This window comes from Falco cherrug, chromosome 4 (genome assembly GCF_023634085.1).
Source record: "Falco cherrug isolate bFalChe1 chromosome 4, bFalChe1.pri, whole genome shotgun sequence".
NCBI lineage: Eukaryota > Metazoa > Chordata > Aves > Falconiformes > Falconidae > Falco > Falco cherrug.
The window spans coordinates 47,560,283-47,585,662 of record NC_073700.1 but is presented as its reverse complement, the minus strand read 5'-3'; the positions used below and the strand labels follow the sequence as shown (position 1 = coordinate 47,585,662).

Here is a 25,380-nt window from a genome sequence, read left to right as displayed (position 1 = left end):
GCCATCACACCATCCACCGGCTCAGCACCCATTGCTGTCGGCCTCAGCTTGGATATCGATGTCCTGGAGTAAGGAGCAAGGTCAGACGGTGCTTTGAGCTCAGAGTCCCGAGGGCACTAACAGGCGCTGGTGGTCCTGGGCAACCTCACTGGGACCCCTCCCCAGCCCACCCATGGGCTCTGGTTCAGCCCGAGCAACCCCGGGCACCGCTGGATGTTGGGGCAAACCAATATCAAATTGGCCTTGGACCACAAGGAGCAACAGGGAGAGAAGCAGATACTTTGGTGAAAGAATGGGAAAAAGACATGATCAAAGGAGCAAGATAAAAAATAATGGCAGGGACAGACTTCTGTGTGGGATTATTTAATAAAAGAGTAATTAATGCTTTATACCTCACTGCCTCCTTTCATGTAAGGATCACAAAGCGCTTCACAAACATTAATTAATCTTCCCTAACATCCCTGCAGGGAAGGTCACTGAGCTACTGAGCATAAGGGAAATCTTGTCATTGATGAAGGTGGCTGCTCTCTAGGCATGACGGATGCTAGGGTGTGATGGCAGGACGGGGAGAGTTTCTATTCCTTGCTGATGACTTCAAATGATTTCCCATAACTTCCTCCGAGAGGAAAAATGTCTTTGAGTTGTCATGGGCAGCTGAGACTGGGCCAACGTGGGGCTGAGAGATGACCCACGCCAAAGCTGTTGAGCATCCCTGGAGGATGCAGGGGTCTGTCCAGGCAGCCCCTGGCGCCAGCACCTACGCAAGGTCTGAGTAAGCGTACAGCCCCGTGGAGGGCAAATCTGCGTCTGTGGGGAAAAAATACCGGGGGAAGTGGATTTCAGTTCAGATCTGAGATGTGGCTGGTCCTGCAAAAGGCAGGGCAAAGGGCATCAGGCGTCAAAGGAAGAAAGACCTTTTCTTTCAAATGTTTCTGAACAAACGCTCAGCCTGACGCCACCGATCCGGGACCTTCAGGTGGCTATGGAGGAATGCGCGTCCCTTCATACCTCCAGGACAGTAAAAAGGTCTGAATTAGTCTGCGGCTCCGGGGAAGACCTCCATCCCCAGCTGTGCTCAGAAGAGCATCCCTTCCACACCATGTCCTGCCCGGGGGGGTGGAGGGCCCAGCTTTGGGACGTTGGAGCATCCCTGTGGGATCATGGTGTCATTGCTCAGCATGGCAAATATTTGCGGTTGTCCTTGTTCCTAGGTCCTGGCATGGGAGCCATCGCTGAGCAGGACCCAGCCTCGGGCTGCCTGCATGGAAAGAAGCAGCTGCCAGGTCAGTGTGCGATGAGCGTGGGTTAGGGGTCTTCTGGGGGTTTTTTAGTCAGTTTATGAGAAAGTTGAATGTGGGACAGGGTTGTAAGATGGGGAAGAAACAGGTCTGGGGTGAAACGGTCTGGAAGGATGGACCAGGAGCTGGGGAACATGGCTTGGTGGCATCTGTGCTGATCAAAATGAAATCAGCAGAATGAAATGAATGAGCAGAAATGAAATCAGGAGAGGAATGACCAGTCTTCAGAATAGCAAAGGCTGTGCTTGGAGGCGTTGTCCTTCACCTGGCCTGGTTATACTGTTAAACCAAAACCTGAGCCCAAATGGTGAGCCTGAGGCTCGGGAGCGAGCGTGCACAGCAGTCCTACGTCTCAGGAAGCTTCTGGCCTCCTGCCTGCTCCGTGACCCAGCTGAGCCCAAGGACCCGGCTCTGTCCCAGCTGTACCCTGGCTGCTCTCCAGGTCCAGACGCGCTGTGGGAAGCCCCATTCTCCCAGCAGTGGGTCACCAGGAGCCCAGCGGCACCATCACTGGCTCTGCTAAGAGCTGGTGGGTACCCACTTGCTTTTCCAGCTTTCACCTGGGAGGTGAGGGCCAATGACCGAAACTACCACATGCAATTCAAGAAGAAATTCGCCTTCTGTCTGAGCAAGAAGAAGTATGCGGTGAGTCAGCCCGGGCCAGCCCTGGGCCCAGCCCGTGATTCCTGAGCTCGTGATGGTCGGGGGTGACGTGACAGGGATGCTGCAAAGTGATCTCCAGTAGGATGGAGAGTCACACGCATAATCCTCAATGAGGAGGACAGGCTGCTCCCTGCCTGGTGCCCCAGATGCCCTCTGAAGTGGTCAGACAAGGAGCAGGGCTATGTGATGGGTACTTTTTAGTCTGATGGTCAAATGAAAAGAAAAGGAGTCTTGATTGAACAAAACCAGATTCTTTTTCCAGCTAAATAATGACCATCTAGTTGAGGCCAGTTAGGTATGCTTTAGATGATCGGAAGCAAATCATTTTGTTTCAGTTTTATACAGTGCTTTGCTCTAATCAATCTTTTTTTTTTTTCCTTATGGCTTTGGTAATTTTTCAAAGGCATCTCTTATGCCGTGAAAACTTGAGAAATCCTAAAACACCAGAATGTTTTTGACATTTTCAAAACACGTCCTTGACTTTGACCTGCCTCTCTCCCGCAGGGCAATGCCATTAAGACGGCCAAGTACAATATCTTCACCTTCCTGCCCCTGAACCTCTACGAGCAGTTCCACCGGACAGCCAACGTCTACTTCATCTTTGTCATCCTCTTGCAGGTGAGATGGACACCGAGGTAAGAGCAAGCATGTGCCAGTGTCTGGTGAAGGAGGATGGTCTGGTGTTTAGAGTAGGGGACTCTGGTGTCCCTGGTGTCAGGGATGCTGCTTTTCAGTGTCATTCATGAGCTCTGAAGGGGTTTCTCCTACGTCAAGTTGGTTACTCTAAACGGTTGGGTTTGGGTGTAAGCAAAGCTCACGTAGACCGCACCTAAACAGAAATCCTACCCTCCAGATTCAGGGACCCACAGGCATTTCACAGGTCCACTTTAAAAAGAAGTGAAAATTCCAAAAAACAATTCTCTGTGGATAGGGATGTCAACTTGAGTCTGCCTGGATGGGTTCCTGCCATCCTCAGGTGCTGGCTGCGGAGGGGAGCTGGGGGCAAGGAGGACTTACTCAGTCACCTCAAGTGTCCCAAGGTGGGGTGAAAGTCATGTCAGTGGTGTAAAATTCTCCTTCTCTAGACCTTCCCTGAGATCTCCACGCTGCCCTGGTATACTCTGCTGTTCCCCCTGAGCTGCCTCCTCACCATCCGGGGTCTACGAGACCTGATCGATGACATTGTGAGTACAAGCTGAAGCAAAAGGCTGTGAGCGTTGGGATCGGGTCCTGGGGGGGTGGGCAGTAGAAGAGGCCCCTTAGCTGCTGGGTGAACTGAAAAGCTGGGAGTTGCCATCACTCATCGTTCCTGAGGTACCATCAACTCTACCATGTCCAAAAAGTTTTGTATTTTCCCTTGGGAAGGATGGGACCAGCCAGTTGCTTTCCTTGGGGTCTAGACCCCCATCTCCATCATCTTTAATATCTTATCCAATGGCTGTATTCCCAGGTTGGTCCCTAGAAATACCTGGGGGGGAATTTAGCCTTTTTATTCATCAGAATTCATCTTCTGACTGCTTCAGGAAGCAGATCCAGGGCTGAGGAGGCAGGTTGTGGCATTAAGAGAGTTGTTTTCATGGGACAAGGAAGCCTGGCTTGGCCCATCCTTTACTTCTGGCGTCTTTTTTTTCTCTCCTCTGTGCAGGGCCGTCACCAAAGTGACAAAAACATCAACAGCCGGCCATGTGAAATCCTCTCTGGGAAGAGGTGAGGGGCTTCGGGAAGCTGTACCCACGTGTTCCAGGCTTGCGTGGAACGATGGGTCATCTGAAGCGCTAAGCAGCCTTGAGCACAGCAGCTGAGGAGGGTCTTGGTGGGACTGTCCCTGACTCTGCAAAATCCCATCGCCTCCCACAATCTGCTGCAGGTCCAGCTGGTCCCCTGTGGGGATGATTGCGTTCCAGCCATGGTCTAAAAAAGCCCTCATTTGCTGTGATGTGCTGGAAGGAGGGTTTCCTGGGCCACAAAAGTTCCTCCAGGTCTTCATATCTAACCCAGAGAGTCATGCCGTGCTACACACGGGTCCGGGGAAAGACCAACACTTCCCACCTGTGGCCAGGGGTCTGAAAGTCCCTGCCACCCATAGGTGCAGGGGATGTGTATGTTACCGGTGGGTCCTGTGCCATCCTCAGTGCTCAACCATCCTTTGGTCATGCAGATGGGAGGCCATCCCGGTGGCAGAGGCACCACCAACCTGGAGACGCCATTCACGCAAGAAGCTGGGATGGACACAGGCTGGTCCAGAGGGCAGCAGCAGCCCCAGCCCCCGTCCCACTGCTCCACCAGGGTAAAAATCTCCCCCCTAATTCTCCTGCAGCTTCCGCTGGCAGAAGTGGCACGACATCTGCGTCGGGGACATCGTCCGGCTGCGTAAGGAGAGCATTGTCCCGGTGAGTGGTGCCCGGAGCTGGCTGCCCCAGAGGCAGTGGGGGGGATGTATCGGGGAGGAGGGGCTCAGCCAGATGCCCTCTCCCCCTTTTTGCTCTTCAAGGCCGACATGCTCTTGCTGTGCAGCTCGGAGCCCAGCAGCCTGTGCTACGTGGAGACTGCCGACATCGATGGGTGAGGAGAGGGGCAGGGGACTGCTGCTGCCATGGGGGGAGAGGGGCAGAGATACCCCAGCCAACAGATGAAGCCTCCTGTCTTGGGGACCCCCCAGCACTGGGGGAGTCAGGCACGCTGGGAGGGCTGCGGGTTCAGCAGAACCCATGGGGTGTGGGGGATCCTCTGCAAGCTAAAACTACAGACACCCTTGAAACGGGGGTTGAGCCCCCTGATTTTGGAAATGGGAGTCCAAAACCACTTTTAAGGCTTCCACAGAGCAGCTTGTGACCTCGGGCATCTCCCTCCATCTCCTGGCTCCCTCCCAGCGAGGGGGGATGATGACAGAGGTTGCCCATCCCTTCCACCTCCATCTGCAGGATGATTTAATGGCAGGGTCCTTGGGCCAGGGCTCCCTCCCTGCATGAGTGCTCCACGTCTGGCACGATAGGTCCCTATCTCACTTTTCATTGCCATCACTCATGTAATCACCCGATAATTAACGGCAGTCGTGGTCTCATGGGTCCAACAGCAGAATTAACAGCTCTGTCACCCCACAGGGTCGTTTCATTTCTCCCTCCCCGGCTCTTGTTCACAGGGAAACGAACCTGAAGTTCAGACAAGCCCTTCTGGTCACCCACCAGGAGCTGGTGAGTGAGGAGAGCATGGCTGCCTTTGATGGTGAGTGTCCCGGCCGGGCGAGGATGCGGCTGTCCCGCTGGGATGGGACGGGTCCAGCCTCGGGAAGCCTTTGTCCCCTCGGGCACCGGGTGCCATCAGTCCAACGGGACACTGCGCTTGCTGCTGCCCACCCGGAGCCAAAGCCCCTGCGGGGAGACCCTTCCTCAGCAGAGTGGCTCTGTGCTGGTTCCGTCAGGGCTGTGCACCTTCCCCCCGCCCTGGATCTTCCCAGACCTGAGCTCAGACCCTGGATTTTTTTCTCCTTTGGTCCTTCGTAGGACGCAGACTCCCTTCTGGGAGGCTCTGGGGGTGAAGGGGGGTGTGTTTGCACCTTGTTTACAGCCTAGTGCGGTTCCCAGACCGAGCCCCCTCCCAGCACCGCAGGGTGACCCTCCAGCTTAGCCTGGATTTGAACCCTCCGTATCCCAACTCCACCTGGAGCTGCCCTGACAAAACCTGAATCTCCCCGAGAAGCTGCCAGCGACCCTCTTTGGAGGGGATGAGTGGGTTGGGGGTGAGGGGAGAGGAAGGTCCCGTGTCCCCCGCAGCCACCGCCTGAACCGTGCCCTCTACCCAAGGGACAGTGACCTGCGAGGAGCCCAACAGCCGCATGCACAGCTTCACCGGCACGCTGGAGTGGAGGGGTGAGACCTACTCGCTCGACAGCGAAAGGATCTTGCTGCGAGGCTGCAGGCTTCGCAACACCGACGTCTGCTACGGCTTGGTTATCTACGCAGGTCAGCGCCTGGCCCCGGATCAGGGAGGGCAGAAACCACCCAGCTCCCCACGGATTTTTAAGCTGCCCCAGCGCTTCTGGCAGCAGCAGGTCCCACTCCCAGCTGGTACAAAGTGGGAGGACCTGGCGCTGGAACCAAGCCCCCAGTGGTTTATCCTAAGCTTTGCTGGTGGTGGGCTTGCTGGCAAGGAGATGATGCAGTGGTACCCAACCTCTGCTCCTCCCAGGTTAGATCTCACCTACAAAATGTGATCCAAGGATCGTCCTGGATTCACTCCGCTCAGTGGCTTCTTGCACTTTGTGGCTCAGTGTGGCTGAGAGCTTGGCCACCAGCAGCTGTGGGCAGGTGGGAGGGGCGAGGGCTGGTGGGAGCAGCACTTGGAGAGTGAGGCACAGCTTGGTTATCCACAGATCAAGGGCTGCAGTCCTCCAAAGTCATCAGAGGTGGGGAGATGTTGTTATGGAGGCAACCAGCATCACTTAGCTGTGAGGCAACCTTCTGGGAGCTGTGGACTTGCATTTTTACTTCCAAGATCTTTCTCTTCCAGGATTTGATTCCAAAATTATGAGGAACTGTGGAAAGATCAAGCGGAAGAAAACCAAGCTGGACTGCATGATGGACCGGCTGGTGATCATAGTGAGTGTGGTTCAAACACTTCCTGCCCTGGTCCACCAGCCGCCTGGGGTTGATCACAGGTCTTCTCCTGAGAGTTGATCTCATGGATCATCAGGAACATCTCCTGGGTGATGCTGATTTTCTTCAGCTTGCAATATTTTGCTCAAAATATCTTGGGTTTATCATGGTAATGGGCAAATACCAAGTGATGTTCCCATCAGGGAGTGGCAGCTGCTGGGTCTGGAGCAGCGTGCATGGTGGTTGCGTTGCTTAAACCCTGGACCTTGGCCACTCTGAGCCCTTGGCTGCAGAGCAGCCCCTTGGCTTAGGGAACCAGAGCCTTCAGGATCTCCAGCCCCTTCTGCCTGCACTAATCCATAACCGTGCGGGTCCAAGGAGGCAGCTTGTGCTGAGGGACCAGCAGGCTGTGGCTCAGCACCGATGGAGGCAGGTGGAGGCCAGGGGCAGGAGGAACCTTTCCTCTGTGGGAAGCAAAGCAGTGTGGGCGTAACGAGGAGTTGGATGGCTCTTACTCCTGTTCTCGGTGGTTGGGTGTCATCACTCCTCGGATCGGCCACCACCACTGCTCTGCTTGCCGACAGTTCAGCAGGAAAGCTGCAGAACAGCCCCGCTGCTGGGAGACAGTGTCTGCGGCCATTCGGAGGGTGGGAAAGCTGGGGTTTACTCTGTGCATGCTGCAGATGTGTCATCTGGAATATGTGTTGCAATCCCTCACCCCAGCCCAGGATGAGCTCTGAGAACCAGCTTCAGGCGCAGGGACAGCCTTCCCCAGGCTTGCAGCTAAATGAGGCCGTTTGGAAGGGGCAATGGTTAGTCCTAGAAAAGAGTCTGGTGGGCGCTGGTGTGATGGGACATTCTCACCCTGGCTTCCCATCTCAGATCTTCCTGGTGCTGCTGGTCACATCGCTGTGTCTCGCTGTTGCCTCTGGGTTTTGGGCCAGGATGTTCCAGGAGAAGCACAGCTACCTCTCTGCTCTCTACAAGAACACAACTCCTGCCCAGCAGGCCTTCTTCAACTTCTGGGGCTTCACAATCCTCCTGAGCATCATCATACCCATGTCCATGTATATAACGTAAGAACAATAGAGCTTGGAAGCGATCAGAGATCAGTACCCCTCTCCCTGTCCTTGGCCATCGGCTGGCACCTTGGTTTACAGCCAAAAAATGGGGCTGCACAGAAGAGCCAGCGGTGACCCTGAGTGAGTCATCCCCATGTGTCCCCTTAGCCATGAGAGATTATGGAGGATGGGGTGCGTATCTTCCAAGCATTGATGAGGTACTTTGAGATCTTCTCAGAGGAAAGCCAGCGAAGAGATGGCTGGCGCTGGAAATTGTGGGCAGGATGCAGGTGAGACCCATAGAGGTGGCGTTTGCCCACCAAGCAGCAGCAGGGTGGGGGAGAGAAGCGCACAGCCGTTGTGAGCAGGCAATAATCACAGTTTGTGATTTTTTGTGATGGAAGAAGCAGTTTCCAGACTTTTCAGCCCTTCACCGAACCTCCCTCTCTATGTATTTTGGCACCAAGGGCCAGATTTCCAGTGGGGAGCCTGGTTGCCTGGGTCCCCGTGGGCTCTCGGTCTGGTGTGATGAGCCTGCTGGAAGCCTGGCCATGAGCAATGGAAACCCCCTTGTGTCCCCCAAGCTCAGAGCCAGGTGGGGAGCTCCCCTCTGCCCTCTCTCCCTGTGTCAGTCCCCCAGGTGCCCCGGGATGTGAGGAACGCGATCTCCTTCCCCAGCATGAAGTTTCTTCTACCTGACTTCCTAGGTTTGAATTCATCTATCTGGTGAACAGCTTTTTTATCAACTGGGATCTGGAAATGTATTACGCTGTCAAAGACATCCCAGCAAAAGCCAGAAGCACCAGCCTCAACGATCAGCTTGGCCAGATCGAATACATCTTCTCGGACAAGACTGGCACCTTGACGCAAAACATTATGAGCTTCAAGAAATGCTGCATCAATGGGACCATCTATGGTAACTTTTGATGGAAGCAAGTTTGTAGGGACTCACGGGTTAGGTGAACCTGGAACTGGTTCTTTCCATTCCTCCTGGCTTGCTGGGGAGTTTGGGCCATGTGGATTGACCTTGGTGGTCGGGTGTGTAGATGGAAGCTGCTGTAGGAATTTGGGTTGTTCCATCCCCCATGTTATTGGTGCTTTGCAGGGAGCACAGTGCCTGCGGTTGCACTTGGCTCATGTTCCCAGTGCACGGAGTCAGGGCACAGTTCTGCCCCCTAAAACGGGAGCCTACCTTTCAGGAGATGTGTCATGCCCCAAACTCAGCTGAGATCAGCCAGGTTTTCCCCGACAAAAAAAGGAAAGCCTGGGGTTAGGGGCCCAGCAAAGCCACATGACAAACACATAGTCTGAGTGAGGTGGATCCCTCCTGAAATAATGGGCTGATGCTGGCCCAGGTGGCCAGGACAGGGTAGAGCAGAGCCGTGGGGTGATGGGCCAGTGAAGCCCATGGATTTTCATTTTCTGTGAAGGTCTTGGAGAAAAAGGAGGTTTTGCTTTACTTCTTTGCATTGTTTTCTGGTGAATCTCTAGCTTGGTTTCCAGCTCTGGGCACTTTGAGGCTTTCAGGTGATGGATGGAGGAGGTGAAGAAGTTATCATTCCCCTTGCGTTGTTTCTTTAAAATGAATGCATGTAATTGCTCTTTGCTGTTTATTTTTTTTTTTAATGATTCTGCTTGTCTTTCCCCATAGAAACCTGAGAATCACCAAGGCTTTTTCTTATTGCCATACTTACTTGAGCTCTTGGCTGGCTTCTGGGAGCTCTCTCAGTGCTTCATTAGTGAAATTTAGCAAGCAGGGCAGGCCAGAGCTTTAGCACAGAGCTCCCTTTTCCTGAGATAAGTATCAGGCACTTGAGACAAACCGGTAGTGATAAAAGCAAAAGCAGAGGAAGGGAAAAGAAAAGATCTAGCAAAGTTTTTAAGCAGGAATAAAGCCAGTTCTGCCCTGCCTGATGGATCGTGTTGAGCCTCTGCGACAGCAACATCGCTCTAATCCCGCCAGTCTCTGGCCAGCGGCGGAGGAAACGTGGGTGAAACTGGATTTTTCACATTAAAAACGTGTCGAAAGTCTGATCGGTCCAAAAGCCAAAGAAATCAGACCTGGATATCCTAACGGAGCCTGGCTCATGACCAGCAGCCAGCAGATGCTGCAAACCGGTTCCTTTTTGTTGGTGTTTCGGCCAGCAGAGCAGCCGTCCCTTCCAGAGGAACTGCTGAAGCCCTCGTTAGTGATGCTCCCTGCCAGCTCTCAATTAATTGAACTGTTTTTATTTTGGCAGGTACAGGCACAGGCCATGAGAACAAACAGCCATCGGTGCGTAACTCCCCCCTCCTACTCACATGGGGCTAGATGCTGCCCCTTGCTGGGGCCAAAGCGCAGCAGTTGGTGGTTACACCAGCAGCAGGCACAGCCTTTTGCCTGGTGTCCTGTTTGCTGGTGGCGGGTCCCATCCTGTCGGAAAGTGCCCGTGTTTCCTGGGGCTGGCAAGTTTGTTGGTCCTCAGCTGCCAGTTAAGGACAGGGAAGCCGGGTTTATAAAACAATGCAGTTCTGATTTTATTTTTTTATTATTTTTTTTTTTTTTAAATTCCCAACCTTTTTATACTCACCCCCTTGGGGTAGACGATGCAGAGCTCTGCTTACAGACTCCAATCTGGATCGGACCATGCCAGCACGGGGTCACTGCATCACCCCCCAGCAGCATCCCTGGTGGAGAACCCCATGCTCCATCTCTCTCAGATGCCTTCATCTGGTCTGATGAAAAGAGACAACTGTTTGTGCCTCTTGCAGGGATTGGGATCGACCTGGAACCACCACGGGGAGAAGCTGGACTTTTGTGATGGCATGCTGGTGGAAGCTGCCCAGCGGGACAACGACTCCACGCTGAGGGAGTTCCTGAGGCTGCTGGCCCTCTGCCACACTGTCATGGTGGAGGAGAAGGGCGGTGGGTTGGCCATGGGGGTTGGCACGCTTGGTGTGGGATCTAGCCGCCGTTCAGGGCGTTGAGGCTCCTTCCATCGCCCAGCTGTGCTCTGCTGTGCGGGGAGCAGGTGGCACGAGACCCCAGGGACACTTTGTGCCGCTGTCCTGGCGTCACAGCAGTGCACATCTGGGTTTGTTTTAAAGCTAATTAGTTGGAACGGAAACACGGTGGGGATAATCCATCCCTGTCCGGGCACTTGTCCTGCCTGCGGCAATGAGCAGAAGGGATGAGACAAGTAGGATTGAGTTTCCCTAGCCTGGTGGCTTGGGCTTTAGAGTGCCCATAGATAATGTCGGTGCTGGGCAAGACCAGGGTGTTTCAGGTGTCCCTTGGCTGGGAGGTCTCCTTGCCTAATCCCTGCTCCTCTCCTGCAGACCAGCTGGTTTATCAGGCAGCTTCACCAGATGAAGAAGCCCTGGTGATGGCAGCCAGGGACTTGGGGTACGTCTTTCTGTCCCGAACGCAAGACACCATCACCATCAGTGAGCTGGGGAAGAAGAGGACGTACAAGGTGCTGGCCATGCTGGACTTCAACAGCGATCGCAAGAGGATGTCTGTCCTGGGTGAGCGGGACAGGGTGGCTCAGGGGGGCCCTCCAGGGACACAGAGGGTCCCTTCTGTACTCAGCCCTACAAGGGATGGCACCGGGATGGCTGCAGTGGACCAGCACAGGGGCTCCTAAGGATCGTCCTGGGCATCCCTGCAGTTTTGCTCACCCTGACACCTTGGTGAAGGCAGCTGGCAAAAGTTTGAGCAGCCAAGAGAGACCAAGTAAATCAGGGGCTCAGAGGAGTTGTGTGAGGAACTGTCAGTCCTTGAGGCCCGATCCTGCCTCGCGGTGGTGTAGATCTGGGGAAATTCCTGTGCTTTCTATCACTGCTGGCAGAAAAGCACCAGCGTCCCCTGTGGTGCCTTCTGCAGCGTGGCCATCACATGGGGACAGTGATGAGTGGGAGTCTCTCGCTGGGGACTTAGGCTGTCCCTCCTCTTCCTCCCAGTGCGAGACCCCCAGGGCACAATCCGGCTCTACACCAAGGGGGCTGACACGGTCATCCTGGAGAGATTGCAGAGCCAAGGGCCCAATGAGACCTTCACTGAGATGGCATTGGATGTGAGTCCCACGCCAGCCTGCGGCGAAGAGGGCTGGTCTCCCCGCTGCTGGCTTTGGGCTGGGTGTCCTGCAGTCCCTGCTGCTCTTTCTCTCTCTGGCTTCAGGATTTTGGTCCTTCTTTCTTCCTTCTGCTCTACGAGCCTCACCTGCACATGGGACAGGGGCTAAGAGGGTATCAAATCCACCTTCGGTGTTCTGTATGGACCAGAGCATTGCAATGTATGGCATTGCAAGGATGCTCATGGGGATGCTGTAGGATGGGGAGGGAGCCAGAGCCCAGCGGGAGAGCCTCAAAACCTGGAGTGTCTCTGGCTGTGCCCATGGGGGCATCGCGGCTGGCTGGCATGATGCCCTGGTCCACCATGAGAGTCATCCTGGTTGAGGGAAGGGAGACCTGATGTCTCATCTCTGTAGCGCTTTGCAGAGGAGACACTGAGGACTTTATGCCTGGCCAGCAAGGAGGTGAGCGAGGCTGAGTACAGCACGTGGAGCAGGAGGCACCGGGAGGCCAGTGTCCTGCTGCAGGACCGCGCGCGGGAGCTGGACAAGCTGTACGAGGAGATGGAGCAGGACCTGCAGGTGGGATGAGGCAGGGGTTTAGAAGGAACCGGCTGTGCTGGTCCCACAGAGGGCAGGAGTGTGGCATTCAGCTCTCTGGGTTGAGGGGGGTGTCCAGCCCAACACCCCGCCCCCTGGGTGGGAGGGCAGGTGGAGTTCCACAGGTGACTTTGTGACATGCCAATAGACACTGGGGTAGATATCTGTCAGATTGTGTCCGCTCATGGGCAAGGACTCCTGGTTGGACCCAGGGGCAATTCCCACCTCCATATCTTGCCGTGCCCTGTGGCGTGACACCCACTTACCCTCCTTCCAGCTGCTGGGGGTCACAGCCATTGAGGACAAGTTGCAAGACAGAGTCCCTGAGACTATCCAGCTGCTGAAACTGGCCAACATTAAAGTGTGGGTGCTGACAGGAGACAAACAAGGTCAGTGGAGGCAACCCCAGACCCCGTTTCAGCTTCTCCCCTACCCAGGACCAGAGAAGAGGTGAGGCCCCGGGAGTGGGCAGCAGCCAGGTTCTGCTGTTCCCTTTAATGCAGCAGCACGTCCCCCAGGTCATGTCACCCGTGGGGAAACTGAGGCAGGGGAAGCCATCTGCGCGATGGCATCGAGCTGGAGCAGAGCCCCCAGCAGCTGCTGCCCACCAAGGGCTGTTGTACCCGAGGGCTGGGGGCTGCCCGGGGACGTGGGGGACAGCACCCCTGGCCGCTGACACCTGCGTGTTGCAGAGACCGCAATGAACATTGGCTATGCATGCAAGCTGCTCACGGATGACATGGAGATCCTGGAGGAGAAGGAGATCAGGTGAGGAATGATGACCTCCTGGTTCAGGATGTTGTCGTCCCTACTGAAGACACCTGAGGGTATAGGGACCTGTGCAGGTTGGGCACAGCTCAAGTCTGCCTGAGATGATGCTTCTCCTTCCCTGTCCCAGCCTGAATGTCCATGGCCTTCATCTGCGGATGCTTTTCCAGGCTTCCCCATCTGTTCCTGCCCCTTCTCCTCCTTGGCAGGCTTTGACCAGAAGGTGCTTAAGCTGTCTCTCCAGCCTGTAAACCACAGGGACAGAGGCTGATTTCTGGCATCAGTGCAGCCCTGGGACCCCCTGTCTCCCCCTGTTCCCACCACTGGGTAGCAGCTCCATCTCCCTGGAGCTTTGAGATGGCAAAGGCCAACTGTAGGTCTCGGTCGAAGCTGGGCATCCTGCCCAGTGTCCTCAGCTCAGCTCCAGCCACCCCTTCCTCACACAGCGAGGTTCTCAAGGCTTACTGGGTGAGCAACAACAACCTCAGCGGCAGCGGGGAAGCACGGTGCAGCAGCCGCCTCTCCCAGCAGCGCCCAGAGCCTATGTGCCACAAGAAGAGAGCCATCATCATCAGTGGGGACTTCCTGGTAAGGTGGCACTGGGATGCAATTCTCAGCTCCCTGCTTGCACCAGCAGATTGCTGGTCCTGCCCTGGTGCTCTCAAAGTCCTGGGTGGCACCAGCACACAGAGGACGTGATGTCCCTCCTGCCCGTGGAGTGGGAAAAGCCTGTTTTGTGCTGGGGAATGGGGCGTGGAGAGGGGGACAACCTTGCACCAATCCTTTGGCACTGGGGGACGTTGACCGCACCTGCCCTACCAGTCTTCTGGGATGATGCAGGCTGGCATGTGCTCTTCTGGTCATACTGGAGCAAACTGGTCTCATGGTCAGTGTCTACTGCGTGGTGAACTTGGAGAAAATGGGGCTTACATTTTCGTAGCATCTACAAGATTGAAAAATATTGTTGAGGAACTGGGGGCTCTCGTGCTGTGAAGGCTATGGGTGAGGTCCCAGCCACGTCTGCTCTCCCCCAAGGACAAAATCCTGCACACAGGAGAGGTGCTGAAGGAGGAGAAGGGCTGGCCCTGGCAGCGGCTGGCTTGCTGCAGGGCTCCGGGCTCGCAGGAGCGGGGCAGTCTGGTGGAGAAGGCCTTCGTGGACTTGGCCACCAGCTGCCAGGCAGTGATCTGCTGCAGGGTGACCCCCAAGCAGAAAGCCCTCATCGTGCAGCTGGTGAAGAAGCACAAGAAGGCCATCACACTGGCCATTGGGGATGGGGCCAACGACGTCAACATGATCAAAAGTGAGGCTCGGGGCAGGGGGAGCGTGGGTTTCGGTGGGCATGACCCGCTGGTGGGGAGTGGTGGTGCCCTATCTGCCATCTCCACCACATCATCCTCTCCTTTGAGGGGAGGAGCTGGGAGGGGAACCTCCAAACCAGTTCCCCCCATTGCTGTGCTGGGAGGGGAGTGAGGCACAGGTCCAGGACCAGCCTGGGACCAGAGCAGGGTGGGACCGCTCGCTCTGGCAGTGGGGATGAACCTTGATGAAGCTTCAAGCCCCAGTGTGGGCAGCTCCAGAGACATCCCTGCCCCTCTCCAGCAGCCCTGCCACGGGGCTGTGCCCACCCCATGCCCAGCCACGCCTGGCACGTCACTCCCACAGCTTCGGCACGTGATAGAGGGGGCTTCCCTTTGTCCACCGTTCCTGCATTCACCCTCTGCCCATCAGCTTGGGAGCAATCCACGGGGAAATCGAGCACCCAGCTGCCCCAAGACCTGCCCCCCAGCCTTTCACACTCTCCTGTTCTCTGCAGCTGCTGACATCGGGGTGGGCATCAGCGGGCTGGAGGGCATGCAAGCCGTGCAGTGCAGCGACTACGCCCTGGCGCAGTTCTCCTACCTCCAGCGCCTCCTGCTCGTCCACGGCCGCTGGGCATATCTCCGCATCTGCAAGTTCCTCCGCTACTTCTTCTACAAGACCTTTGCTGGCCTCATGGCCCAGGTCTGGTTTGCTTTCCACAGCGGATTCACGGCTCAGGTGAGGGAGGCAGCCATTAGCATGGGTCACATCCATCCGGGGGGGGAAGGGGGGGGGGGGGCTGCACACCCGTGTTCCAAACCCCCCTGCTGAGGATCCCATGCAGGTCCCATGCCTGGTACTGCCCGATGGACACATGTCCACATCACCACGCCGGTCTCCTTTCTCCCTTACCATGGTATTGGGCTGTCCAATTTTTTGGGACTGCCTGGCTGAGATGCAACTAGTTATCTGGTTTTTGCCTGGCTGCGTTGGGAAAAGCACGCTGGGGAGATCTGGGATGTCCTCGTGAGCTGCAGCTCAGCCTTGAACAGATGCAGGGAAAGATCCCACGTGCACTAAGCTGGTTGCCACCAAAATGGGAGCATTTATCCCAAGGGCCATCAGCGTGACTTGACCACCACTGCGTGGCTCCAGCCCCCCATCTCCACCTGAAGCATGGCCCCCCAGCCCACCGATTGCTGCGGACAACGTGGAGCTGATGCAGAGCCTGGGGCAAGGCCATGGGGGCTTCCCCGGAGTCTGGATGTGGGTCTCTGGGACCCACCCCTGGTGCCTGGGCACCTTTTCCAAGTCTTTCCAAAGCTCCTCTGAGCTCACAGCCGCTTTCTTCTCCCTTCTAGCCTCTGTACGAAGGCTGGTTCATCGCGCTCTACAACATTTTCTACACTGCCTACCCCGTGCTATCCGTGGGCCTTCTGGAGCAGGTACGGGTTCTCTGGGCTGCATCCCTGGCGGATGCGAATCGGCCCAGCAGTTGTTGCACCCCATCTGCGTGGCTCTTTCTGCTGGGATGTGGTACCCACCCTGCGCTGGGAGCCCACCACTGGTCCTGGTGTGTCGTCCCCCACAGAGCAAGCAGGTGGAGGGACTTGCTGCAGGTCTCCCGAAGCGTGTGTTGGGTGGGGTGGCCCAATCCTGCTCCCCACTGTGGGTGGGGAAGGTGATGCTTGATGCCTTCCCGGCAGGACGTGAGTGCCAAGAAGAGCCTGGAGTTCCCTGAGCTCTACATGATCGGGCAGCAAGACGAGCTCTTCAACTACCGCGTTTTTGGTGTCACCCTCCTGCACGGGGTCAGCACCTCACTCGCCAGCTTCTACATCGCACTCTGGGCCTTTGAGGACCACGTCGGCAGTAAGGCTGTTGGCGACTACGAGTCCTTCGCCATCACGGTGGCCACGTCGGCGTTGCTGTCGGTCCTGGTGGAGGTGAGCACCAACCTGCCCTTCCCCATCCTGGCCCTGCAGCAGATGTTTAGGGTTGCAGCCCTGGGTGCTCTGACACCACCCGCAGCAGCTCCGTGGCTGGGGGACGATCTCCGTTGGGGCAGGGGAGGGATCTGAGGCAAGTGGCCAAATGGAAGTCCCTGCAGCCTCCATGAGATGCTGTGCGCCCTACCCTTCTCCCTGCAGATCATCCTGGACACTAAGTTCTGGACGGTGTTGTCCTTCCTGATGGTCACAGCCAGCCTGCTGCTCTTCTGCCTCTTCTCCTTCCTGACCCAAAGCATTGATGCCTTCAGGATAGCCCCTACCATCTTCCGCTTCCCAGGTGAGATGCCCTGGGGGTCCCCATGGTCCTTCCTTTCCCCAGCCAGGGGATCCCAGCCTGGGCTTGGTGCTGGCAGCTGTTTCCCACCTTGTAGATCATCTTTTCATTGCCCCTTCTTGATCCTGCCGTCTTCATTTTTGACTCCAATTTATATGCCATCTCCTCTTTAGACCCCTCAACACCTTCATGGGTGGGAGCATGCCCCTCAACAGCTGATCCCTCTGTCTTCTCCACCTTCCCTACTTAAACATCACCCACTGACTTCTTGCATTGACAGACGCCAGCCAGAACGCCCTGACCGACCCCTACGTCCTGCTCGTGGTCCTGCTGTCCCTGGTGGTGAACACCATCCCCTCGCTCACTGTCCACCTGTACCACACCATTGTGGGCAAACCCAGCATCCAGCAGGTGGGGGCTGTGCGGGGGCTGCCTGGGGAGGGGGCTGCCTTCTGCCGGCCTCAGTGCCTGGGGCTGGCCAGGGTGCTGCTGGTGATAGGAAGGGTGAGGTTCCCCAGGGAACTGCCTGGACTGTAGTGGTGGGACATGTCACCTCTCCTGGGTGGCACCACTCGCCTGCTGGTGGTCTCTCATGACACCAGTGACCAATTGTGGCACCAGGACTCCCTCCCCACATGGCCCCACAAGAGGTCCTGGAGCAAGAGACCTGATCTGGCTCTTGGAGCGGGTCTGCTTCTGGCTGCAGTAAGGAACTGGCCTCCAGGATGCCCCAGACCAGCCACTTAGGAGGCACCAGGCTCTGGTGCAGGTCTTGGTACCACCCCCAGCCTTGGTAGAGCTCATCCCCATGTGGGTTGTGGGTTATACCTTCCTGGTGGTGCAAAGAGGTCCCAGATGAGAGCAGGGGTTGAGATTGTGCTCCAGAGCTCTGAGAGCTTTGAAGACCCCCAGGAGGGTCCCCATGTTATGCATCCCATCATGGCAACTCAGGTCATGGTGGAGCTGGGAGCCAAACCACGTCTTGGTGGAGAGTGTCCCTGTGCTCCCGGTGTGTCCCTCCTTGGGATGAGGGCTTGCCTGGACGTGGCCACAGCCCTGGTCTCTCTGTCTCCTTGCAGAAGATCTGCTTGAAAGCCAAGCAGAAGCCGGAGCCCTCAGTGGAGCTGCGTGCCCACGTCCCCCGCGGCTCCTTCCACCGCCGCTCCAGCTACGCCTTCTCCCACCAGGAGGGCTATGCTGGCCTCATCACCCGCGGGGACAGCCTGCGTGCCAGGGCCACCCGCAGCATCACCCCAGGCCTCCTGCACCCAGAGACACCCCCAGCTTTGCCCTCCCTCCCCAGCTCCTCAGCATAGCTGTCCTGGCCAGCATCAGCCTCCCACCACGCTGGGACAGGTGAGGTGCCGTCAAGAACTGGCTGGTTTCCTCCTTTTACGGGCATTTTAAAAATCTTATTTGGATGGTTTTGAAGTGCAGGCAGCTCCCGTGGCCACAGAGGGGCTGGCCCAGCCTGGGGGGCTGCTGCTGCAGGTGCTGAGCCCCGGGATGTGTCCCACCAGCAGTTCCGTCTCACCTGTGCCATGGGTGGTGGGCTTTGCAGGAGCCTGTAAGGCCATAAAAGCCACCAAGCTCTGCCACCATGCTTGGCCCCTCGCCCTGCGACTCCCCGGCTGGCATCCCAGCCCCCCTCCCTCCGCTGAGCCCCCTTGGAGCTGGGGCTGGACCCACAAACAGCAGCTCTCCTGTCCCAGGCTCGTTATTCCACCTGCGAATTAATACAATGCCCTGACGCAAGCCCCGGGCCGGGGGCTGGGTGGCAGGCGCAGCCCCTCACCCCTGCTCACTCCCTCCCACGCCGGGGGCCAAGCTGCAGCGGCTGCATGAAGACCCTCACCTCAATTTCCCAAGGCTGCCCATCAGCCGCCCTCCCACTGCGGGGCTGGATCCAGTGCCCTTGGCTTTCCCAAGCATCATCCCAACGGATTGGACTCGGAGCAGTGTAATTTGAAAATTTTCGGGAGGACAATTTGACGGACGATTGCTTACCTGCAGGTTTCTCTTCTCCAGCCAAACCAGCCCAGCTTCTCGCAGCCTCTCCTCACTCCTCGCCGCCTGCTCCTCCATGTCTCTGCCACCCCGGACACGTGGCGGTGGCATCTGCTATGTGCCATGCCCCTCTCTACAGCAGCCACGTCCCACTCCCCCAGGACTGATGTCCCCATCCTTGGGGACAGCTTGTGGCCACAGGCTGTTTGCTGCAAAGCCCTGCAAAGTACTTTGGGGGGGAGGGCAAAGCCTGGGGGTGGCCGTGCATCAGCTCTGCCCAGCGGGCACCGGAGCACACGTCACCTTGGGGACATCAGTATTGCCTGCTGGAAAAGTTGTCTGTGAACGACTGACGGGTGACTGGATCACCTTTTTTACTGGTTTTATTTTTTAATTAAAAGGACTTTAGCTTTTCTCTCCTCTCCTGTAACTGGCTGTTGTGCTACCAAGGGAGAAAGCTGCACAGAAGGGTCCTGCGGTCCCTTGGTGTATGCCACCAGCTCTTTGCCACCTGCCAGCACTTGTGCCATGGCAAAACGCATGGTAGGACAAGACGTTCAGGTAAAAAGAGAAATAATTCAATCAGCCAGGGGGGCTTGGACCTGCCTGCAGCAAGCGCGGCTTGATGGGTTTGTTTAACAAGTGCTTTGGCCTCATCTGCACAGAGTTTGTGAGAATTAAAGTGTTTTCCTTGGGCTCTGGCCAGAAGGGTGCAGACGGTGCCAAGAAATAGAAGTATCCGAGGCTTCCTCTGGGAAAGCTCTCACCCCTGCAGCTACCAGGTGGGAAACTGGGAGAAGGAACCTTTCCCAGCCGCCTGGGCACAATCCCCAAACCTCCCCCCCTCCGATGCTCTCCGGCCAGGTCTGGGGAGAGGAGTCGGGGTGGTTAAACTGGGGCTGCTCCCCCAAAGCAGCCCCCCTCCTGCCGTGGGGAACCCACCCATGAGCATCGCCGCGGGACACACACACGCGCCAGGGTGAATGACTAGAAAATAATTTATTGAAGAAACAGAAAGCTGCAGAAATACAACACAGTCATGACCAGTAGAGGATGAACAAATAGAGATTTTTTTTTTTCTTTCTTTCTTTCTGTTTTAAAACCTGTTGACAGGCTGGAGTTAAATTTCCTGATAACTTCCCCTGCATGAGTCATTGCAAAGAACGAGGAACAAACTCCAGAGCACACAGCACAGTTTGGATAAAGTGCCTGACACATAAGACTCTTTTTTTAATTTTTTTTTTCCTTTTTTAACGTTTGTAAATAGCTTAAACAAATATAGTTGCAAGACACAGAGGAGTAACAATTGCATTTCGCTGTAGAGTAAAACCTATCCCATGAGAGTAACGATGAAGCAGCAGGAAAAAAAAGTTCAATTTAATTAGAAGGAAAAAGTCATTTAAAAACTCAGAGATGCAGCCCTCGGACCGTGCGGGACGAGGGCGAGTGTCGTCTATTGCTATCCAGAAAAATGAGCAGTGCTTTCTGGAGGTGGCTGGACTGGCAAACCCGAGGCTGCGGGTTCTTCTTGGCTGGGATTGATTCTGACTTTAATTTTTTCCTTTAGAAATTTAAGGGGGGAAAAAAAAAAAGAAAAAAAACAAAACAACTGCGTTTTGTCGTTTGCACTTTTAATTTCCTCTCTTTAAAAACCCCAAAGAAAGGCAGACGCAAGAGGAACTGGATTCTGTGCAGCAGCATCTGCAGGTCCAGCCCCACCTCGGCTGCGGGTGTCCTCTGAGACAAGGGAAAAGGAGCTGATTTAGTGACGGGGACACGTGGCGGCGATGAGGGTGACCGGGTCGCGGTGTCAGCAGCCAACCCAGCCCAGCAGCATCCTCACAGTGCCCAAAGCAGGCTGGGGACAGGGGTCCTGAGCAGCCCATCATCTTCCCCACCCAGGCTTCAGGAAAAGGGATGGGTGGCAATTATATTTATTTTTTTTTGCAAAGTTATTTCTTGGCATGGAGAAACGCCATCTTCTGGCTCGCTCCATGGCCATGTCCCATCAATGGAGCCATCATTAGTGAAGGAAAAGCTTGGCTCTGGCTGTGCCATAGTGGGGGGTGACAATGGCTAAACCCCAGTCAGGGATCCTGGGGAGCCTGTGTTCCTCCTGCTTGCCCGGCGGGACAGGGACAGCGCTGTCCTGCTGCCAGCGCTGGGTTTTCAAAGCACAAAAGCCATTGGTGGAAACCTTCCACCCAAGGCAGAACCGGAGAGCCTGGGGGGCACAATGAAATGACCCAAATCCCTGAAAACTTGCACATTTGAAGTAGAATACAGTGGCCAGGCTGAACTACCAGGTCTTGGTGGGAGAACCTGGGTCCCCTCCTGTTTCTCACCCTCTGACCATCCACATCCCCATCACCCTCTGAGGTGCCCCTGGGGTCCCGGTTTTGCCCCTGCTCCCCACAGCACAAAAACGCCCTTCGGGGTCAACCTTGGTTGAGAGAATTGTCTTTAGGACAGAGCTCGGATTGTCATTACCTGCAGGGAAAAAAAATAATCTTTGGTATCGTGGCAAGTTGCTCCTCAGGGCATTTTGGTTGATGTGGGCAGCAGGCACGGCGGGTCTGGTGTGGGGCAGGATGGTCCAGCAAGTCCTGGGGGGCTGAAGGACAGGGGAGGGCACTTGGCTCCTCTGGGGCTTCCCGAGCCACTGGGTTTGTGATGGAAACCAGCTGTTGTCTGTAAGGTCCGAGGATTTGGTACTGTGGGCTGCATCCAAGTGTGGTAAGACTTTGTGGTTGGAAATGAGGTCCTGGCCTCCAAGCCCCAAAGCTTCTCATGCTGGAAAAGTCTCATGGGTGGAACACGGGGGTGAGGCAGAGCTCCCCAGAGGACAGGAAGGTGGGTTAGCAGATGAGCAGATGAACGGTGCTGAGGGAATAAGCATCACGTCTGCCTAAAACCCAGGTCCTGGGTCAGTGGGTCCAGTGTCCCCCACCACCACCTGGTACTGAGCCATGTCCCCCACCACCACCCAGTGCTGGCCATGAAGGCGGCGAAGGCTGCAGGGACAGTGCATTGGGCAAGAGATGCAGACTGAAAAAAAAATGTACTTTGCTTTTGGGGGCCTCTTTGGTGGGGCTCAAAGAAGCTGAGACCTCTTTCCTTGCTGTGGGCTAAGCTTTGGGGCCACCTTCAGCGAGGGAGGCAAAGGATGGAGCGGTGAAGAGGCTGCAGCAGGCTGAGGAACCAGCGTTTTAAGGGAAATGCTCTGGTAAGGGCAGGGGAGCAGAAAGCAGCAGGTACCGCTGCTGCCTCCGGGCCCCCCTCACTTTCCTGACCTCCAAAGACGTGACCCCTTACTGCTCCTCTCCTCCTGTCTTTAAGCAAGGAGAGGAGAAGCAGGGGGAGGAAGGAGCAGGGGATGCAGCCCTGTTCGGGGGGGGCTCTCTGGACATTTGCAGAAAGGTCCCTGGCTGTCTAGGGCCAGCAGGGAGACCTTCCGAAGTCCCCTGAGACCTACTGGTGGCCTGGGGTCCTCCAGGACCTCTTCCACCGGCTGGACACTTCTTCCCCCTCCAGCCCGAGCGGGTACAGGGCTGGGAAAGCCTGGCAGGGACAGGCACTGGGTGCTGGGTGCTACCTCTGACCCCAACTACATCCTTGGGGAGAAAAACCTCAGAAACAGGTCGCTCCAGTCCATCCCCGGGTCCGGCTGGGTGTTGATGCGGCACCATCATCAGCACCTTGTTCCGTGCAAGGGCAGTGGCAGGTCTGTGAGGTCACCCCAGGGGTGACGGGGACTTGGGAGCATCAGCTGGAATAGTCTCAGCCCCGGCCCCGGGGGAGAGGTTTGGGGTGCCTGGGGGTCGTTTCCCTTGTCTCAGAGCACACGAGAAGCCCCGCAGCTTTGCCGGCTCAGGTTGTGGAGGCTGATGGTCTCTCCTCTGGTCTGCGCTCGGGTACCCACAGAGCTGGATAAAGCCAAAAAACAACAACAACAAAAAAAATCCAACAAAAATCCAAACCCAAAGCACAGCGAGGAGCCAGACCCCACGGCGGCGGGGGGACGCCAGGGTCCCATGCCCCGGATACCCTTACCCTGTTTGCCGGGCACAGGACCACACCGTGCACTCCCTCCTTCCCGGGGGACCCCCGAGCATCGCTGCCGTGGGATTTTCAGGGTGAGGAAAGGAAGAAAAGAGGCAAAGGAAGAAACCAAGGGGATAAACGACGACTCTCCCGTGGCTGCGTGAGTTGGAAAAAAACGTGATCCATGCAGAGAAGTCCTCATCAACCGAAAACTCGTGGACAAAAAAAGCACAGTTTCTCCCCTCCCGCTCCCACCCGACCACCCCTCCCCGAATAATTATTACATTACTTCAAGAAAGAGTATATTTTTTTCATGCATAAATCAAATTCTCATCTTGTCTTTTTTTTTTCTTTTTTTTTTGTCTTCTTTAAATTACATTTGAACACAGAACACATATAATAAATACTCTTGTACGACATGACTCAGAGAAAAGTAACACATCTGAACGCAAAGGTATTGTCATCATTATTAGTTTTTCTTTTTTTTCTTTTTTTTTTTTTAAAAGGACTTGTTTAAATATGAAATCTGTAAACTCCAAGGGTCCTTTTTTTTAATCTTTCTCTCTCTCTTTCTCTCTCTCTTTCTCTCTCTTTTTTTTTTAAAATCGTGAAACTATCCAGCTTTCATTTCCTTAACATTCAATATGTCTCCCATTGAACGCGTCAAAGAAATAAGAACATGCCGTCTTCTGCAAAATTATAATTTAACAGTATAAAGCTTCAAGTCACAAATTCCAAAAACTAGCTAAGTAATTTTTTTTTATTTTTATCACATAAACTATACATTAAATATTTTGAGGTATTTCAGAGAACATTGTCAAAGGCTTGTAAGGTCTGTGCTGGGTGGAAAAGAGGGCTTTCTCCTGCATAGAGAACGTCTTTGGTATCACAAGCCATGGGGGTGTCGGGTAGAAGTGGGGTGGCACGGCCACGGGGCGGGGGGGGGGGCAAGATCTGGCCAAGGCAGTGGCGTGGAGGGGGGGCGGGGGGGGGGAGATGGGGGTGGGGGATGCTCTGACCTGCTCTGTCAGGTTGCCCAGTGGGATGGAGGACCCTGGGGGGGTCACCTGAGGACCCTGGGGGGGTCCTGGACGGGCTTGCTGTAACCAGGGGGGCTGGCCCTGGGCAAGTTTGGTCCAACTCAAAAGGAGCCGCCTCAGCCAGAGCCTAAAGCCAGTAGGTTTGATTCAAGGGCAGGTTTCCCTAAGCGAAGCGTTCAGAAAAGTCGCTGCGGGAGGGCAGCTTCACCGGTGGTCCTCCTGGAGCAGAGCCGGCTGTGCCCATCTCCCCCAGTGAGCCAAAAATGCCCCTTCGGGGGACTCTAGGAATGGTTCCTGCTGGAAGGTTCCACACTCCAAACCACTCCCTAACGGAGGGGTTTGGAGAATGTTCCACTGCTCCTGCCTTCATCTTTCCGGACAAAAATGCCACCATCCCTCCCTGCGTGACCAAAGAGGGAAACCGAGCCCCGAGGCTGAGCTGGGCGAGGAAGAAACACCCCGGGATGAAACCCACATCTTCACCCGGGGGGGCTTCTGCAGGGTCCCAGCCCCAAGCTGGACTGGGGAAGGATGCGGAGTGAAGCCTTTCGCCAGGAACGGTGCCCCGAAGGGACCCAAACACCAGGTCAGTGCTCCTGGGGAAGAGGGGATGGATGGAGGGACCTGGGGGACCATGGGGACATCTGAGAGAGGGGGGACACGTCGGGGAACCAGCACCTTTCCCGCAGCGAGTGGCAGGGGGGATGCTTTCTCTTCAATTAGGACAAGGGTTGGGTTTCTTTCCTTCATCCCAACACCCAAAGACTACAAGAGTTGCCGAAATCCGTGCCTTTGGAGAGCTGAGGTAACAGTGAGTCTTTAGGATCAAAGCAGAGGAGCAAAGAAATGGCCACACACCTTTGGTACAAGAAAAAGGCACTCATCTACCACACTGCCATCCCGGAGTCGCTCGCTTGCCTTCTCCCTCACTCTCTAGGGATCTGGGGGGGCTGGGGGGGGCTGGGGGGGGGGGGGGGGGGCTCTCGGCCAGGGTAGGGGGGCTCTCGGATGGCCCCTCTGCGGGGAGCAGGGAAAGTGGCGTTTCCAGCACAGACCAGACAAGGCAACAAAATCTTTGGTATCAGACGTGATTTTCAAATCACAAAAATTGAAAACTCAAGTGAGGTAGCCTTTATTCTCGGGTTCTCACTAGAAATGTCTTTGCATCCTTGAGGGCCTGTGGCATTTACTCTTTTTTTTTTTTCCTTTTATTTTTTTCTTTTCTTTCTTTTCCTTTTTTTCCCTTTTTTTTTTTTTTTTTTTTTCCTGTGTGTTTTTCACTTCCCAAACCAAGGCCCCCTTCCTGGCTTTTCAGCCCTTGAATACTACTCGATGGGGTTCAGGAGTCCACCACCATCGTCACCACGTCACGACAAGACAAGAAGAAACAACGTTAGGGGAAAAAATTAGTGGCGGGGAGTGGGGTCCTGGGGGGATGAGATTTGCTTTGCCATTAGTTTTTGGGTTGTGATTGGCAAAATACGCTGCGGCACCTGCCCCTTCCCGCTCCTTCCCTCTCTCCCACGCTCTCCTTCCAGCAATAAATTGGTTTAGTTTGGTGTGACCGTGTCCAGTCCGACACCCCCAACCCCTCCGCCACCCACCTACCCCAGGAGCTCTTTGGTTAAAGGTGTCCTCTAACCCCACTGGTGACCACGGCTGGTCAG

The 25,380-nt window shown here is 55.6% G+C and overlaps 1 protein-coding gene across 1 annotated transcript; it reads left to right on the top strand.

Moving 5' to 3' along the window:
- The first annotated feature begins 1,215 nt into the window (after positions 1-1,215).
- ATP8B3 (ATPase phospholipid transporting 8B3) lies at positions 1,216-17,938 on the top strand. The gene is made up of 27 exons (XM_027798317.2): positions 1,216-1,283; positions 1,852-1,943; positions 2,466-2,579; positions 3,047-3,145; positions 3,607-3,668; positions 4,279-4,351; positions 4,453-4,523; positions 5,101-5,183; positions 5,762-5,920; positions 6,468-6,556; positions 7,436-7,629; positions 8,322-8,530; positions 9,855-9,889; positions 10,366-10,519; positions 10,933-11,121; positions 11,557-11,669; positions 12,084-12,248; positions 12,544-12,655; positions 12,959-13,034; positions 13,481-13,622; positions 14,070-14,337; positions 14,851-15,074; positions 15,698-15,781; positions 16,043-16,282; positions 16,487-16,625; positions 16,903-17,033; positions 17,702-17,938. The coding sequence occupies exons 1-27, from the start codon at positions 1,220-1,222 to the stop codon at positions 17,936-17,938; spliced, it is 3,618 nt and encodes a 1,205-aa protein (XP_027654118.1). The 5' UTR covers positions 1,216-1,219.
- Positions 17,939-25,380: the final 7,442 nt, after the last annotated feature.

Bases quoted from the DNA above. Each gene is read 5' to 3' on its own strand.
- ATP8B3 (XM_027798317.2), top strand. From the start codon at position 1,220: ATGGGAGCCATCGCTGAGCAGGACCCAGCCTCGGGCTGCCTGCATGGA. The intron at 1,284-1,851 runs GTCAGTGTGCGA...TTGCTTTTCCAG, and splicing joins TGGAAAGAAGCAGCTGCCAG to CTTTCACCTGGGAGGTGAGG. The intron at 3,669-4,278 runs GTGAGGGGCTTC...ATTCTCCTGCAG, and splicing joins GAAATCCTCTCTGGGAAGAG to CTTCCGCTGGCAGAAGTGGC.